A 16237-nucleotide genomic window follows, 5' to 3' on the forward strand; every position below is an offset into this window, starting at 1 on the left:
ATGGATGGATGGAAAGGTGGACAGACAGACAGATATGCCAGCATGTATATGTGTGTCCACCCTTGGCCTTTGTGGCAGGGCCCAGGTTGTGTGGTGAGGGGACTTGCCGTGCACCATCCCCCCACCCCGACCCCAGACCCTGGGTGACCCGTTCAGCAGCCGTGAGGGAGGTGGTGAGACCTCGGGCAGCCTGAGTTAGAGTTTCTGTCGGCTGTCACGTGCAGGGCTTCGGCACCGCGACTGCAGCTTTGGGGCTCTCTGTTGGGGATCCGAGGAATCCCGACCCCGTCCAGCTGTGGCTTCTCCGGGCCAGGAAGTGGGCTTCCCAGAATCAGCCGGGCCTTCTAGGGCCACAGGAGCCGGCCGAGGCCGAGAAGGCACAGTGAGATCCCGGACAGGGATGAGCGCTTCTCAGGGGGACTGTGAGGAGCTCTGCCCTTGAATGGCCCTCACTGAGGCTTGTGGAAAGGAAATGGCCAGAGAATTCGAGCGGGTCTGTGAAGGGGAGGGGAGAGAGGAAAAACAGGCCTTCGGAGGCCCTGGGTGGCTAGGAGAGAAGGAAGAGATCTCGGGGCTCTCCAGGGAGCAGAGGTAGGAGTCCGGTGGGGCCCAGGGACCAGGTCTGGCCGAGTGGTGCCAGGGATGAGACGCTCAGGTGGAGAAGGGTGCCCGCCCCCGTGGCTGGGACAGGAAGGCAGGAGGTGGATGCTGGCTGCTCCCTGGCTCTCTGCGGTCACCTCCCTGTGTGGCAGGCCACGGGGGGGGGGGGGGGCAGATGCTCACAGGTAGTCAGGCTGCTGTCACTTGCTGGAGTCACCCAATGGACAGCCCCTAAGCCGGCGCGCGTGCCTCAGTATCCTTGAGTGTCAGAGCACACACCCCCCCCCCCCTCCAGCTGGGGTCATGTCTGGCCTGCCTCTCAGAAGAGGAATTTAGGGCCAAGCAAGAGTAGGAAATGCTTCCAGGAACCAGGTGCTGAGAAGCCCGCCCCAGGTGTCCGCACATCACCCATTCGTATGTTCATTTACAAACAAGCTCTCCTTGACCGCCCGGTACAAGCCCGCGCGCTGGGCGAGCCGGGCCCCTGGGGCTCACGGTCTGGTGAGGGGCCCGAAGCCCCGCCAGCCAGGCTGGGGGCAGCGTGAGGAAGGCGGGATTGGAAAGACCTAGGGCCTGGGCTGCCGAGGTGGGGGGCTGAGCCTGACACACGCCAGCCTCTGACCTCTCCGTCCGCCCCACAGCTGAAGGCACCCGGTGCACCGACCCGCCCGCAGGCAAGCCGGCGATGGCGGCCAAGCGCAAAGGCGGCCTGAAGCTCAACGCCATCTGCGCCAAGCTGAGCCGCCAGGTGGTGGTGGAGAAGGGGGCGGAGGCGGGCCCCCCGGCCGAGGGCAGCTCACTGCGGCCACGGGACCGAGAGACCGGCGTGGCCCGGGGCGCCCGCAGCGAGGAAGACAAGAGGCGGGCGGTGATTGAGAAGTGGGTCAACGGCGAGTACAGTGAGGAGCCCGCGCCTGCGCCCGGCCTGGGGCGGATCGGCCGCGAGGGCCTGGAGCTGCCCCCCGAAGGCGTGTACATGGTACAGCCCCAGGGCTGCAGCGATGAGGAAGACCACGGCGAAGAGCCCCCCAAGGATGGCAGCGGTGTCGTGGAGCAGAAGGAGCCTGATGGCGCAGCCTCCAAGGATGACAGCGGCCCCGGTGCCAAGCAGGCTTCAGGTAGGTGTCTGAGCCCCGGACAGACAGACGGATGGATGGATGGCATGACCTCGCGGGGGGCGCCAGAGGGGAAGGAGTGGGGGGTCCACGGAGCCTGCCCGCTTCCCCCACACGTGCTCCATTTACCGGTACTTCATTGAGTCCCGCCAGTTCTCCTGATGTGGGGGCCTGGGGCCAAGGTAGTGGCAAGAACAGGGGACACTTGCTCGGGCTGGAAGGGGAGCTTCCCAGTGTGGGCCGGGCTGGGGGCAGCTATGAGCACCGCGGGTCTGATGGCTGCGGGGATGCGGGACGGAGGACAGACTGTGGGACTGTCTCTCCACACCTGCATCAGAGGAGCCTGGGGGGGCAGGGCTGGTCAGCCCCAGGAACCACAGGAGCAGAGCTCTAGCATAGGCCTGCTCTCCCACCCTCCCCTGCCCCCTCTCGGAAGCCTTCTCCTCACCAGGGACACTGGCTGTCCCAGGCGGGACCTCTCAGGGGTGAGGCCCCGGGCCGCAGGATGGCCCCACCTGGCCCAGCCCGCATATCCCATTATACCCACCTGCCCGGGACGTGCTCCTCTGGCTGACCTCTTTCCCGTGCACGAGATGGCTAAGGCCCGGCTTTTCTGCTGTCTCCTTGTCCTTACGACTCAGAGCAGCCCGGAGCTCCTTCCCCTCCTGGAAGGGAGGGCCTGCAGTTTCGGGTGAAGGGGATTACCACCACTAGGATGGAACCCCAGGTCTGGGGTCTTTTCTCCAGCTTCCAGCCTCCTCCTCAGGCCTGTGCCTGGTGCCCCGAGCCTCCCCTGCCTGCTCCCCGATCCCCTTCCCCCTGCAGCGAGGGGCGCATCTCCTCCCTGCGCGGGGAGCCCTGCGCAGCCACATAATTATGCATATAAGATATAAACAGAGCTGTTTAATTATCCTTCGCCACATCAGTGACAGAGTAATTAACAAACATTGCAAGATCAATGAGGAAAAGTGTGACCTTCAGTTTCCTCTGATAGGAAAAGCCCTTGCCGTTCCCAGACACAAGGTGATTGTGCTGAGCCAGAGGAGAGGGAGGGACAGGGACAAGGGCCGCTGTCCCGTTGGGGCCCCAGCCCCTCCCAGGCCCAGCTCTGCCCTGACTCCTGCCTTCTCTCACCCCAAGTGGAGAGCCAGGACCATAGGGGGCCGGGCTGGAACTGCCAGTGGCCTCATGACCCAGGCATTGCTCCTCTGGTTGGAGGCCCCGTGGGACTGCAGTCTGACACCCAGGGCAGCCTGCTCAGCCCGGGACACCAGAGAGAAGCAGCTGGAGCCCTAGCAGCCCACCGGGCTCGGGCCACCTTCTCTGGGCCTGGGGGCTCGGGAATGCAGGCCTCTGGGCTGCCCCAGACCCCCGCCGGGCCCCTTCCCTCTACTAAGCTGCCTGCCCTTCAAAGCCTTCTGTCTCTCTGCCATATATAGTGAGGGCTCAGCTCCCTCCTGCTATTTTTAGCCCCTTTCCCTGGTCCCTGAACCACTGAATCCAGCAGCCAGAGCCCACTCCTCCCAGGCTGCGCCCCCCCATCCCACATAGCCTGAGGTCAGGACAGTGGCCCACAGGCCACCCCGCCCCAGGGAACAGCCATCTGTTGGCTCCTGGAGTCACTCTGCCCACCTTGGGGGGTGCCAGGTGCTGCCTGTGACTGTCCTTCTCCCGCAGACCTGGTAGGTGGGGATGTGGGTTGGGAAGTGACCCCCTCAGCCACCTGCTGGGGTCCTGGGCCTCCCCTTCTTCAGCCCCACCTTCCCTGCTGCGCTGTTAGTTCTCCCAGCCTGGCGTCCCGCGGCTCTGAGTATGCCCAGCTTTGCCGGCTCAGATGGGAACGGAGAGGACCTGTGTCCCTGAGGCCCATGTGGGTCTCACCCTCTATGTGCCCCCACCCGATTCAGGGCGTAGCACATAGTAGGTGTTTAGCGAGTCTCTGCACGGAAACGAGTCAGTGTGTGTGCGCCGGGAAGTCACACGTGGGCTGTGGTGGAAGGTCGTGCGTGCAAGGAGGCGGGTCTCCACAGGAGAAGCCCAGGCAGAATGGGATCAGCTTGCCTCCACCATCAGGAGACTCATCCTGGGAGATGCATGTAGGATTTGGGGAGGTTTGTGTCCATGTGCGGGTGTGTTTGTGGAGCTGGGCAGGTAGCTGGGTGTGTGTGTGTGTGTGTGTGTGTGTGTGTGTGTGTGTGTGAGAGAGAGAGCACATGTGCACATGTGTTTGCTCAGGTCCCTGTGGAGAAGTTGCACCAGGGATCTCAGTGTGCCTGCAGTGGGCACAGGGGGGGCCCACAGATGGGCTGCAGCCAGTCCGCTGCCAGGGCTGGCAGGGCCAACCTCTCAGGCCCTGCCTCTCCTCAGGGTGACCACCCTCACACAAGCACGAGGATTGACCGGGGGGGACGGTCATAGGGCTGCCCACGTCATCAGTCTTCGCTGGGGCAAGGAGCCCTGAGTGTGTCTGAGTAAACACATCAGCAGAGCCCCTGCCCCCCCTCCGTCCTGTTGTCTGGGACCCTCAGCCACTGGGGGGCCGGTGGGGAGCCAAGAGGCCAGCTCCTGGGGAGGCTGGGGGCACGCCCTCCACCTCCCAGGGATGCAGGGCTGTGTGTCCACTTGTGGGGGTCAGGGAGAGTCTTCTAGGTGGGCTCAGCCAGTCCCGCCCCAACCCTATTCCCAGTGGCTCCCTCAGCTCCTGGGGTCCCTCCTGACTTCCCGGCCGCTGCCCCACATCCATACCTGTCCCCAGCCCCCGTGTCACCCCACCCCGAGGAGGCAGGTTGGAATCTGGCCTTACTTCCAGTAAAGTGACTTCTCTTTCATATTAGGCCAAGGCGAGAGAGAGGAGACATTTATGAAACTTTGTTTAATGTACTGAAAAGCCATCGGCCAGAACATTTAGGAAATTGATTTTCCTGGCATTGATGAACTCGTTTTATTTTACCCCGGTATTAATTACTTTTTTTTTAAACAAATTAATTTAAGAGTCGTAAAACCTAACAAGTGAGCCAAATGTCCATAGATCATGTCGTGCTCCGCCCCCTCCCCACGCCAGCCTCCTCCCTCTGTGGGTGGGGGCTCTTGGGGAGGGGGTGCCCCCATGCCTTGGCCACCCTGCTCCCTCCCAGAGGTGACTGGGTTCTCCCCGCGCTGCAGGAGAGGCCTCCTCGCTCCGGGACTACGCGGCTTCCACCATGACTGAGTTCCTCGGCATGTTTGGCTATGATGACCAGAACACGAGGGACGAGCTAGCCAGGAAGATCAGCTTCGAGAAGCTGCACCCGGGCTCCACCCCCGAAGTGGCCACCTCCTCCATGCTGCCCGCCTCCGAGGACGCCCTCAGCAAGCGGGCACGCTTCTCCAAATACGAGGAGTACATCCGCAAGCTCAAGGCCGGCGAGCAGCTCTCCTGGCCGGCCCACAGCACCAAGGCTGAGGAGCGGGCAGGCAAGGAGGTGGCGGGCCCCCTGCCCGGCTTGCGGCTGCCCAGCAGCACGGCTCACCTGGAGACCAAGGCCACCATCCTGCCCCTGCCCTCACACAGCAGCGTCCCCATGCAGGGCCTGGTGGCCCGCGCCTCCAAGTATGACTTCTTCATCCAGAAACTGAAGACAGGCGAGAACCTGCGGCCCCAGAACGGTAGCACCTACAAGAAGCCATCCAAGTACGACCTGGAGAATGTCAAATACCTCCATCTCTTCAAACCTGGGGAGGGCAGCCCCGACATGGGCGGGGCCATTGCCTTCAAGACAGGCAAGGTGGGGCGCCCCTCCAAGTACGACGTCCGGGCCATCCAGAAGCCGGGCCCCGCCAAGGTCCCGCCCACCCCCAGCCTGGCTCCTGCACCCCTCCCCAGCGTGCCCAGTGCTCCCAGTGCCCCTGGGCCAGGGCCTGAGCCACCTGCCTCCCTGCCCTTCAACACTCCCGAGTACCTGAAGTCAACCTTCTCCAAAACAGACTCCATCACCACGGGGACCGTCTCCACTGTCAAGTAAGGCACCCCCATCCTGAGCTCGGGAGTAGAGTAGCTGGGAGCCCCACTCCTCTGCCTCTGAAGCCCATGCTTGTGCACGCATCCACTCATACCTTGGGCATATCCACTGCGCACCCTGGGGCACGCTCAGGTTCTCATACACGTGCTTGCACGCACACACACTCACATACTCACACAATCACTCATGCCCGGTGCATGGGATGGACATCTTACAGTGTGCACACTTGCTCTCACGTGTGCTCATCTGCTAACATGCACACCGGGGACTACTGCGACCCCCACTTTCCCAATGACAGGCTTTCTCTGCCTCGGAGGCAGCCTTATGGTTGGCTGGGGAAGCCCCAGTCCGGGTTAGGAGTTCTGGGCTCCAAGCTGGTGGCCCCGGCTCCCGGGCTTAAAGCCTGGGCCCTGGGGAAGGCAGCAAGAGAAGGCAGGAGTCTGGAGTGGGGGCGAGCACACTCATTGCTAACCCCCAGGCAATGGTAAAATTCTCTGTGAATCAATTGTGTGGGGCTGGGAGACCCCATCCCCCAGGCCCCTTTCCCCCTTGAGGTAGAGCCCACAACCTGGGAGCTGATCTAGGGAGCTGCCCAATGGCCTTGGAGTGGGGTTTTTCTGACCAGCTGGCCACACTTGCTTGGCACTGCTCTCGCCCCTTCCCCTGGGGTCTTCCCAGCATCCTCATGACTCCTGGTGTGCAATGAGGGCCAGGCCCCAGCTTCCGAAGCTTCCTGCCCAGCTGGACTCCAGGTCAGGCCACGACTGAGGTGGAGCCCTCCGGCCTGCCAGCTTGGGATGGCCCTGCCTTTGCCGGAGTTGGGCTAATTGAACCCGTGCCAAGGTTCTGCCAAAAGGGCTTTTCAGTCCTACCTCGAGGGCCTCAGAACATGACAGAGCAAGGGAGGGAAAGGCCAGGGCCCCAGGGCAGGGAGCTGCCCCCTAGACGCTCCTGGGGCGTGAGGCTACCCCCTGTCCGCTAATCGGCTGTGCCCTGTGTGTCTCTCGCCAGGAACGGATTGCCCACAGATAAACCAGCTGTCACCGAGGATGTAAACATTTACCAGAAATATATTGCCAGGTAGGCCCCTGGGGTGGAGACGGCCATGGAGAGAAGGTGGGATGGTGCCAGGAACGCCTGGGGACTGTGGGACCACAGGTCCATCTGACCGCCAGTGCCAAGGTGTCTACTGCTTCCCCACCCTTGTGCACTCCTGCCCTCAAATTCCCCCGAGGGACTACGCCCCATCTCAGAGCCCCTGCCCCCTTGATGTGGTCTGGGCCACAAGCCCTCAAGCCCTAGGCTGGACCAGGGTGTCCAAAGGCCCCACGTAAGCCCAGAGCACTGCTGTCACTTACACGGAGTCTTGGGTGAGATGCAGGCCAGCGCAGAACTGGTGGGGATGAGGGGGGGTGTGGGCGATGGTCCTCCCTGACCTGGCCTCAGTGTGCTCCCTGGGCCGGGCCTTGATCCTCACCGCCTGACTCCAGACCTGCTTCTGTACATGTCTAAGGCAGCAGGATAGGTGGGCAAAGAAACTTCGCCTCAGATTCCCCCAAATCAGGCCCCTCGCTGCCAGCGCCCGATGGGGTAGCACGTGGCAGGGGCTGCGCCCCAGCCTCTGTCTTTCTGCTGATCTTCTAGGTTCTTCCCACCCCTCTCTTTTCAGCTTCACTCCATTCTATTATCATTATTATCATTATTATTAGGGCCTCCGCAGATGGCCCTTTTGGCAGCTTCGGCGTAAATGTGTATTTGCAAGTTGTTCTTCCCTTACAAGGGGGTCTCCGTCTCTGTCCTACAGTCTGAGGCCCATCTCCTCCCCAGTTGTCATTGCGGGCTCTCCCCCGGAGCAGCCTCCCCAGGGTAGCTGTCACGGAGACCGAGAGCCACACCCCGGCGGCCTCGGGGCCTGGAAGAGGCACGGGGTTTCCTGGGAGGCAGGCAGCGGCCAGGCCGCATGGGGCTCCCGGCAGCCGAGTTGGCTGGAGAGCATACTCCCTGCCTCAGGAAGCCGAACAGATGCTGTGCTTTAAAAATTCATAACCCTGGGCTGTTCAAGTGTCAGGAAAGCCCAGGACAGAGAGAGGCTTTAACACCTCTCAGCAGCTGGGCCCTCCCAGCCCGTATCTGCAGCACCTGGCTTAGCCCTGGGGGGGGCGGGGAGGGCAATGGCGGCACCTGCAGGAAAGGCAGTCGGGCCACTGTGGGGGACTTCTGACCTCATCGCCTCATCCCATCCCATCCCAGGCCTCTTCCCGTCTCTGCTCTGACTTTTGGCCTGCCCCGGCCTTTTCCTCCCCACGTTGGTGCTAGGCCTGTGTGCCTCCCTGGGCCCTTGTTCCCCCGGCAGGTGGCACAGCCCTGCGCTTCGGTGGCTCTGGGATTCCCAACAGGTGCAATCACTCCCCCTGGCTTTCTTAGGCCTCAGCCACTTCACCCCTACAGACTACCTCTGCCGCCCCCCCCCACCCCCCCCCACAGGGCCCAGAGCCCCCCTGAACCCCAGCAGCGCTTCCCTGAGATATGGGCACAGATTTTTCTGGGCTGCTCCTGCCGAGAGCCTGGGAAGAGTCTGCCCTGGGGCTGCTATCCAGCGAGGCCTGAGCCCACCCCTTCTCCCTGCAGGTTCTCGGGCAGTCAGCACTGTGGCCACATCCACTGCGCCTACCAGTACCGCGAGCACTACCATTGCCTGGACCCCGAGTGCAACTACCAGGTAGGGTCCGGTGGGCCCCAGCCCCACCCTGGCGTGCCTGCCCGGCGGCAGAGGAGCTCCTCACAAGTGGGATGGGGGCGCTCAACTCAAGCTGACAGAGAACCCAGAAAACCAACAGCTGCAAAAAAGCATCTGATAGGAGCCATCTGCCTCCCCGGGGTGATAACTGAAGCTCCCATTCTCTGGGAGCTGCCCTGCCCCCAGGGACCAGGCCCGCAGGCGGAGGCCCCTTATCTGACTCTTCCCAGTGTCTTCCCGCGTCAGGACTCCTGCCCCATCTAACAGGTGGTAACACTGAGGCTTAGATAGATTGTCACTTATGGTCAAAACCACCTCTGGCACGTGCAGAGTGGGTCAACGAGAGGGGAACGTGCGTTGTCCCCTCTTGCTCACCGGGGAGCCCACGCTGGCACCGCCTGTCGGCAGTCCTGGGCAAAATGAGTCATCAGCCATCAGAGCCCCTGCCTGAAGGGCCTGGCCCAATTCAGCCTCTCTGCTCCGGGGCGTGACTGCGGGGAGCCGGGCGGGAGGCCAGGGCAGGGTCGGGGGCTCCAGAACCTTTGGAACGGCCCCATCTGCGGTCCGTGGTGCTGGCCCGGGGGCCATGTGGGCCACCTCCAGCCCAGGCGGGATTACTCCCGGGGAAGCCGAGGGGCCAGGGGTCTGGGCCGGCCGGGAGGGGGGTGGGCGTTGGGCCCCGCCCGACGCGGTGCCGTCCCGCAGAGGTTCACGAGCAAGCAGGACGTGATCCGTCACTACAACATGCACAAGAAACGCGACAACTCCCTGCAACACGGCTTCATGCGCTTCAGCCCGCTGGACGACTGCAGCGTCTACTACCACGGCTGCCACCTGAATGGGAAGAGCACGCACTACCACTGCATGCAGGTGCCCGCCGGCCGGGGCGGCGGGCGGGCGCGGGCGCGGGGCCGGCCCCATGGCCATACTTGGTGCGGGTGAAATTCAGGGAGCTGTTTATACAGACCGACAGTTTTCAGGCTTTAGCACCAAGAGCCACGTTGCAAATGGTTCCTGAGGAGGATTTTGTTTAATTTTCTGTTTTAATGCCACGCAGAGTCTGGGCTTTTTCAAGGTGTCAGGTCCAGGGGGAGCAGCTGGGGGTTGCAAATAGCAGCCGGCGCGCCTTCCCCGGTATTTGTCAGGGGGTTGTTATGGGCTCCGTGGAACAACCTGGGCTGGGAGGAGAGGGGGGCTCGCTCTCCAGGCCCTGAGATGGTGCAGACACTGGCACGGCCCAGCCTTCAAGAGTGCTCAGATTCCACTGGTTTTTACTCAATATGGCAACGTTGCCTGCCTTGGCCCAGCCCGGGTGGGGTGGGGAGGGCCCCGTGCCAGGAACTGTCCACTAAGCCAGTCCCTGGGCTGAGGGTGACCGTCAGGCCCCCGGGTCCGGCCCTGCCCACCGCCAGGGGCTTTGGAGGTACAGCCACCGCTGAGGACCCCAAAGTCCCCTCCTGCGGGACAGGATTGCCTCACCTGTTCCGGGAGCATCCAGGGCCCCGAAGACATCCCAGCCCTCGGCACAGGCGAGGCCTGGAGGGCCAGAGGGGTCGCTAGAGGCTTTCCACCCCCTAGGTGGACGTTTATGGGGCCGAAGCTCCCCTGAGCAGGGAGGTCAGTGGCCGGCAGCACGGCTGCTCCAACCTGGGCCCCGGGGTGCGTGGCCTCAGTGGCCCTGATGGCCGTCCTGCCCCTGCAGGTGGGCTGCAACAAGGTGTACACCAGTACGTCAGACGTGATGACCCACGAGAACTTCCACAAGAAGAACACCCAGCTCATCAATGACGGCTTCCAGCGCTTCCGAGCCACCGAGGACTGCGGCACGGCCGACTGCCAGTTCTATGGGCAGAAGACCACCCATTTCCACTGCAGGTGAGCGGGGCGCCAGCCGGGGCGGCCTCCTGGCCGTGCGGAGGGATGGACACAGGGACGTGGGCCTGTGTGGGGCTTGGGGTCCTGCCTCCTCAAGGCAGTGTGCACAGGGGTGGGGGCCGCCCAGAAACTCCTCCCGGGCTACGGCGGGAGCAGGGCAGGGCCGCGTCCCAGGCCCCCGACGCCCTGCGACAGGCTCCCGCTGTCCCCTCCAGGCGCCCCGGCTGCACGTTCACCTTCAAGAACAAGTGTGACATCGAGAAGCACAAGAGCTACCACATCAAGGACGACGCGTACGCCAAGGACGGCTTCAAGAAGTTCTACAAGTACGAGGAGTGTCGGTACGAGGGCTGCGTGTACAGCAAGGCCACCAACCACTTCCACTGCATCCGCGCGGGCTGCGGCTTCACCTTCACCTCCACCAGCCAGATGACCTCCCACAAGCGCAAGCACGAGCGCAGGCACGTCCGCTCCTCGGGCGCGCTGGGGCTGCCGTCCTCGCTGCTGGGCGCCAAGGACACGGAGCACGAGGAGTCGAGCAACGACGACCTGGTCGACTTCTCGGCCTTGAGCAGCAAGAACTCCAGCCTGAGCGCCTCTCCGACCAGCCAGCAGTCCTCCGCCTCCCTGGCCGCCGCCACCGCCACCGCCGAGGCCGTGCCCTGCGCCTCCAAGCCTCCCAACAGCAAGATCTCCGGGCTGCTGTCCCAGGGCCTGCCCGCTTCCATCCCGCTGGCGCTGGCCCTCTCCAACTCGGGCCTGCCCACCACCGCCCCCTACTTCCCCATCCTGCCGGGTCGGAGCGGCGCCTCCCTGCCCGTGGGCGCCCCTGGCCTCTTGGGTGCCATGTCATCTGGGGCAGCGGCCACAGCAGCCGCTGACACGCCCACTCTGGCTGCCTCGGGAGCCGGTGACTCTGCCCCAGCAGCTGCCACCTCTGTCCCGGTGCCCCCCGCCTCCATCATGGAAAGGATCTCAGCGAGCAAGGGTCTCATCTCACCCATGATGGCCAGGCTGGCCGCCGCCGCCCTCAAGCCCTCTGCCACCTTTGACCCAGGTGAGCAGGCCGGGCCCTGCCCAGGAAGCAGGTGGCTCACAGACCCCGGGAGCCCACAGCCTCGGTTTGCAGGGCAGAGTGGGAGTGAGGGTGGAGCACCCATGGCCCCTGCCCGCCCAGCCCCCCACCTTTGCCTGGTCTCTGCCTCCTCCTGTTTATTTGCTATTCGGGACTCCTCATCTGGCCTGCCCACTCCACCCCAGGCAGCTCTGGTCCCTCATCTGTGAAGTAGACGTAGTTAAGCCCGGCCTTATGGGGAGCCTTGGCATCCTGGGGGCAACGGGTCCTCACCCACTGCCCTGACTTCTCACCCTACCTCGTCCCAATTCCGGCCCCTGATGAGAGCAGTCCCGGAGCCCTGCATTTCCCTAGGGCCCCCTCTGTGTCACATGGAGGGGGCCAGAGTCCAGTGGGGTGGCCAGACTTCAGGGGTGCTTGGGATTCGTGCCTGGCCAGCCCTACAAGGCTGAGGACATCTTCCAGTCTCTCCCTCTCAATCGGTGCCTTCCGGTAGAACTTTCTGCGACTGCGGAAACGCTCTGTTCTGTGCTGTCCGGAATGGCAGCCACTAGTCACAGGTGGCTGTTGAGGGCTTGAAGTTGGCTCTGTGACCAGGGAACTGGATTTCAATTGGAATTACTTTAACTGAGTCACACTTGGCCGGTGGCTGCCATGTCAGACAGCACAGCCAGAGCCTCCCGGTCACACCGCTGCCCTCTCTCTGGCTTACTGAGGGGCGCGGTTCTCCTTTCTCACATTTTCTACTCTTTTTAAATGTCTTCTGTGTCTCTGGAGCTCTTTGGCTTTTCTGTTTATCAGGCCCTTCTCCCTTGTTCCCCCCTTGGTACTTGGCTGACTAAAGTCAGCTGTCACTTCATCCACTCATTCTGCAACCACTGGGCTTGCCGAGGGCCAGGCACCTGGCCGGTGCTGGGGATGCAGCAGGGGGGCAGAGTCCTGCCTTGTGGAGCTGAAGGACGAGTGGGGGTAGTCTGTCCCCCGGCACACAGCTAGGAGGCGGCGAAGTCCGGACTTGCACCTCCGTGGTCCAGCTCCTGAGCCCCAGCGCCCCGCTCCTCTATGAGATCATCTCGAGACCAGCCAAGACCTAAGGTCCCTGCGAATGGCCCCAGGGATCCGCCCAGACCTCCCAGAGGGCCCGCCAGTGCTTGGCCGGGCTGTTTCCTGGGGTACCTTGGGCGAGTGACTTCGGGGAGCTACTGGGATGTGGACGCTGAGTTCCGAAAACTCTGCCGTCCCCAGTGGGACGCTCCTGTCAGCTGGAAATGGACTGACCCACTTTCCATTCCAGGTGTGGGAGGGACAGCAGGACTGCCCGGGGGCCATGCCTCCCTGGCCAGCTGCCTGAGGGCTGGGGTGGGGCCCACTTTAGGGCCACACGGGGCTCTGTGACCAGACTGTCAAATTCTTCCTTTTCATTAGAAAAATCTCCTTCCCCCAAAAGAAAGGTCAAGGGAAGGGGAGGAGGTCCGTTTTCCTTTCTTTTTTAATAAAATGCCACTTGCTGCCTGTGCGGCAGCCTTCGGTCAGCCGCAGCGCCTTGGGGCAGAGTAATATTTCAGCCACTTGGGGATTGTAGAGAAGGGCTCGGTGGACACGTTCCTGTCAGCAACTTCTGCCCCTGCTCTCCTCGGCCTCCCCAATCCTCTGCCCACCCAGCTCCGGCCTTTCCCCCAATGGCTGCACCCTGCCAGCTCCCCCCTAGACCCAGTCCAGCCCAACCCGGCCAGGGTGGGCCTCATATGCCTGCCCTGGACAGCTTGACGGGCGAGGTCACATAGTTTGAACCTCTCTGATTGGCTGTCAGCTTCCATAGCCCTGACACAGCAGATGCCCCTCCTAGGCATGCTCCGTGGAAGGCAGGGCCGTCGCCCCGGCAACAGTGGGACCGGGACCTGCGGAGGGGGCGCAGCTCCCAGTCTAGATCTGCCACTTTCCCTCAGCATTAACAGAGTCTTTAATAAAAGCCTAAGCGGCAGCCCCACAAATTGACTGTGACAGTTGGTGGAGAAAATGAAGGGCCCCCACCCCCGTGCCAGCCCCCTCCCCAGCCTCCCGCCCTTCTCCTCCAGGAGGCCCTGAGCCAGGACAACTTTGACATAATTTTGCAATAATTATCACTTGAAGAATTGCCACACAGGGGTAAGCGTCACAAGCGATCATGTCAGTGGGGAGAATCGCTGACCAGCAGCCAGGGCTCCCCCAGGGCCCCAGCCCACCCAGCCCACTGCCCTCCCTGCCGGGGGGTGGGGGGTTCCGGTTTGTGCCCAGAGGAAGCCCTCAGCCCCTCTAACACCGTCGTCCCTCCCCTCCCCTGTAGGAAACGGGCAGCAGGCCACCCCCGCCAGGTTCCCCCCAGCCCCGGTGAAGCAGGAGCCCGGTGAGAACGCTGGCACCCCGGTTCCCCACGAGGTCTCCCAGGACCGCAGTGTAGACCTGACTGTGAAGGAGCCCAGGTGAGGCGAGGCCAGGGCCTCCCAGCTCTGCTCCACTGCAGGAGGCTCTGGGACGGCACCCTGGAGGCGGACCCCACAGATGCCAGGGGCCGACCCCTTCTAGTGGGGGTCATCCTCCTGGCCAGGCGGATGTAGCAGGCGGGGCCGGGGCCCGAGGGTTGGGCTGGGAAGTATCTGGGCTCAGTCCCACATACATCCGAGCTAAAGCCCCTTGGTTTGTGTGTTCCAGTAATGAATCAAATGGCCACGCAGTCCCGGCAAATTCATCTCTTTTATCCTCGCTTATGAATAAGGTAAGAACCATCCATCACACGCCTCCCATTCCCCCACCCAGAGAAATTAAAGCTATGCTGGGGGGTGGGGGGATGTGTTTGTTTTTTAATGTTTTGCTTCTAATAAGATGAGTTTGTACCATTTAAATTTTGAGGCCATTTTTCATCGGATATAATTTCAGAGCCACTGCTTACAAATTAATTTAATGAACTGGCTGAAGAAATATATTCCAGCCTCTGACACCCTTTTTTCCCCTCAGATGGAGGGCTCCAAAAGCTTTTCCAGAGCCCTCGAACTTCTTCCGCTCTCCGTTATTAATTTTATTTATTTATTTTATATATTTTTTGTTTGTTTAAAAAGAGGTGGGGGAGGGGCCCTAAAGTGGGAGCAAAGCATCAATTTCCACTTTTCGGGTTGAGTAATGGTCTCAGACGCCTTCCGCAGAGGTCGCTCCAGAATATTTATTTTAAATAATGCAGGGTCTTTGTAAATTATACATCATCTCAAATATATTTTTCCCCTTCACATGATAAATTTGACTACAGCAAGATTAATTTGGTTACCACACACAAGTGACTGCTGAGGGAGCTGGGCCTGGGCCGGACATCACAGGCGGGGGTCCCGGCTGAGCCCTTGGCGGGGAAGGAGCCTCCTGCTGCCCTCTGCCCTCCGTCCCAGGCCCTGTGCCCTCTGCCTTCTCTCCCTCCCTCCTAGCTCTCTTGCTCTCCTTTTCCCTTCTCGGGTCACTGCCCCCCGCACCCCCTCATTCCTTCCTGTCGGGGCCCCACGCCCCACGTGGGTCGAGCCTTTACACGGGCTCCCCCTCCGCACTCCCCCTCTGGGCCCAGCAGCAGTGAGCCATCTTGATCTCACCCCGTGAGCCTCCCTCCCTCCCTCTCCGCTCCTCCTTTGTGTGCCTTCTCTTGTTCTCAAGGAATTCATAGGGGTTCCCCCCCTTCCTCCTCCTGCACTTCTTTTGAAAACCTGGCAGGAAAATAACCAGGGAGCCACGAAGTCTGGGAAAAGCTAGGCTGGAGTGTGTGCCCAGAGTCTCGGCCTTAGCTTGAGTGATGGATCTTAGCACTACCGGGTTTGCGTGGAGGACCTCTGGCATCTCCACGGGGCCAGGGTAGAGCTGCACGTGGCCTGTAGCAACATCTGTTCAGAGCGGGCTCAGCTATGGCCGGGCCTCAGCTCCTCTCGGCAGCTCTGGTCTGTTGTGAGGGGCCTGAGTGGCCCAGAGCTGCTGCTGCTCCCAGGGCGGCCAGGTTTGTGTCTTGAGGTCCCCAACCTCGAGCACGGCCCCTGTCCCCTTCGCAGATGTCTCAGGGCAACCCGAACCTCGGCAGCCTGTTGAACATCAAGACGGAAGTGGAGGGCAGCGCCGCCGTGGAGTCCTCACCCTTCCTGGGCAAGGCTGTGAAGGCGCTGGTTCAGGAGAAGCTGTCCGAGCCCTGGAAGGTGTACCTTCGAAGGTGAGGGGCTTCCTGGCAGAGCAAAGGAGCAGTGAGGGCCACACCCCCCGTCGTGGTGGCCAGTGCCCCAGGGTCTCCTCTGACCACCCGTTCCTCTGCCAGGTTTGGCACCAAGGACTTCTGTGATGCCCAGTGTGACTTCCTTCACAAGGCCCACTTCCACTGCGTGGTGGAGGAGTGCGGCGCGCTTTTCAGCACCCTGGACGGGGCCATCAAGCACGCCAAGTGAGTGGGGGTCCCCGGGGTCCACGGCAACCTAGCTTCCTTCATTCCAGCCGGGCTCCGGGCTCCGGGCTGGGTGGGGCTGGGGGCTGCACAGGCCTCTAGCTGCTTTGCCAGCAGGACCCATGTGTAGTTCCCACCAGACCTCAGAAGCTCAGCTGGCTTCTTAGAAGGTACTGCTTGAAAAAAAGGCGGGCTTCCCCGCCCTTCCACCTGCTCGGCTCCCAGCAGGGTCCTCTGAGCCCATCCAAACCACACTTAGAGACCCGGAGCAGGGTCTGCTTCTGCCCCCCCCTTCTGCAGCTGACAGCCCGACCACACATGTTCCCTGCAGAGTTAGCTGGAGAGACCCCACTCTGACCCAGGCAGGGACCCTACGTGAAGGCCTTTCCAAGCCACGGTATTGTA

General features: G+C 62.2%; 1 protein-coding gene across 4 annotated transcripts in view; it reads left to right on the forward strand.

Annotated features, from left to right (window-relative positions):
• Positions 1 to 16237, forward strand: part of CASZ1 (castor zinc finger 1) — a 147857-nt gene that overhangs the window by 119455 nt on the left and 12165 nt on the right. For all 4 annotated transcript variants that reach the window (XM_045776893.2, XM_087858731.1, XM_045776892.2 and 1 more), the window contains 11 exons: positions 1242 to 1718; positions 4878 to 5712; positions 6725 to 6793; positions 8342 to 8432; positions 9156 to 9320; positions 10153 to 10325; positions 10541 to 11382; positions 13724 to 13859; positions 14089 to 14152; positions 15453 to 15607; positions 15710 to 15832. In XM_045776893.2, coding sequence (XP_045632849.2) covers positions 1242 to 1718; positions 4878 to 5712; positions 6725 to 6793; positions 8342 to 8432; positions 9156 to 9320; positions 10153 to 10325; positions 10541 to 11382; positions 13724 to 13859; positions 14089 to 14152; positions 15453 to 15607; positions 15710 to 15832 — 3130 coding nt within the window. The remainder of the gene's footprint in view (positions 1 to 1241; positions 1719 to 4877; positions 5713 to 6724; positions 6794 to 8341; positions 8433 to 9155; positions 9321 to 10152; positions 10326 to 10540; positions 11383 to 13723; positions 13860 to 14088; positions 14153 to 15452; positions 15608 to 15709; positions 15833 to 16237) is intronic.

The sequence above is a fragment of the Ursus americanus genome, chromosome 33 (genome assembly GCF_024610735.1).
Source record: "Ursus americanus isolate L20-20 chromosome 33, mUrsAme1.1.p, whole genome shotgun sequence".
NCBI classification, from domain to species: Eukaryota; Metazoa; Chordata; class Mammalia; order Carnivora; family Ursidae; genus Ursus; species Ursus americanus.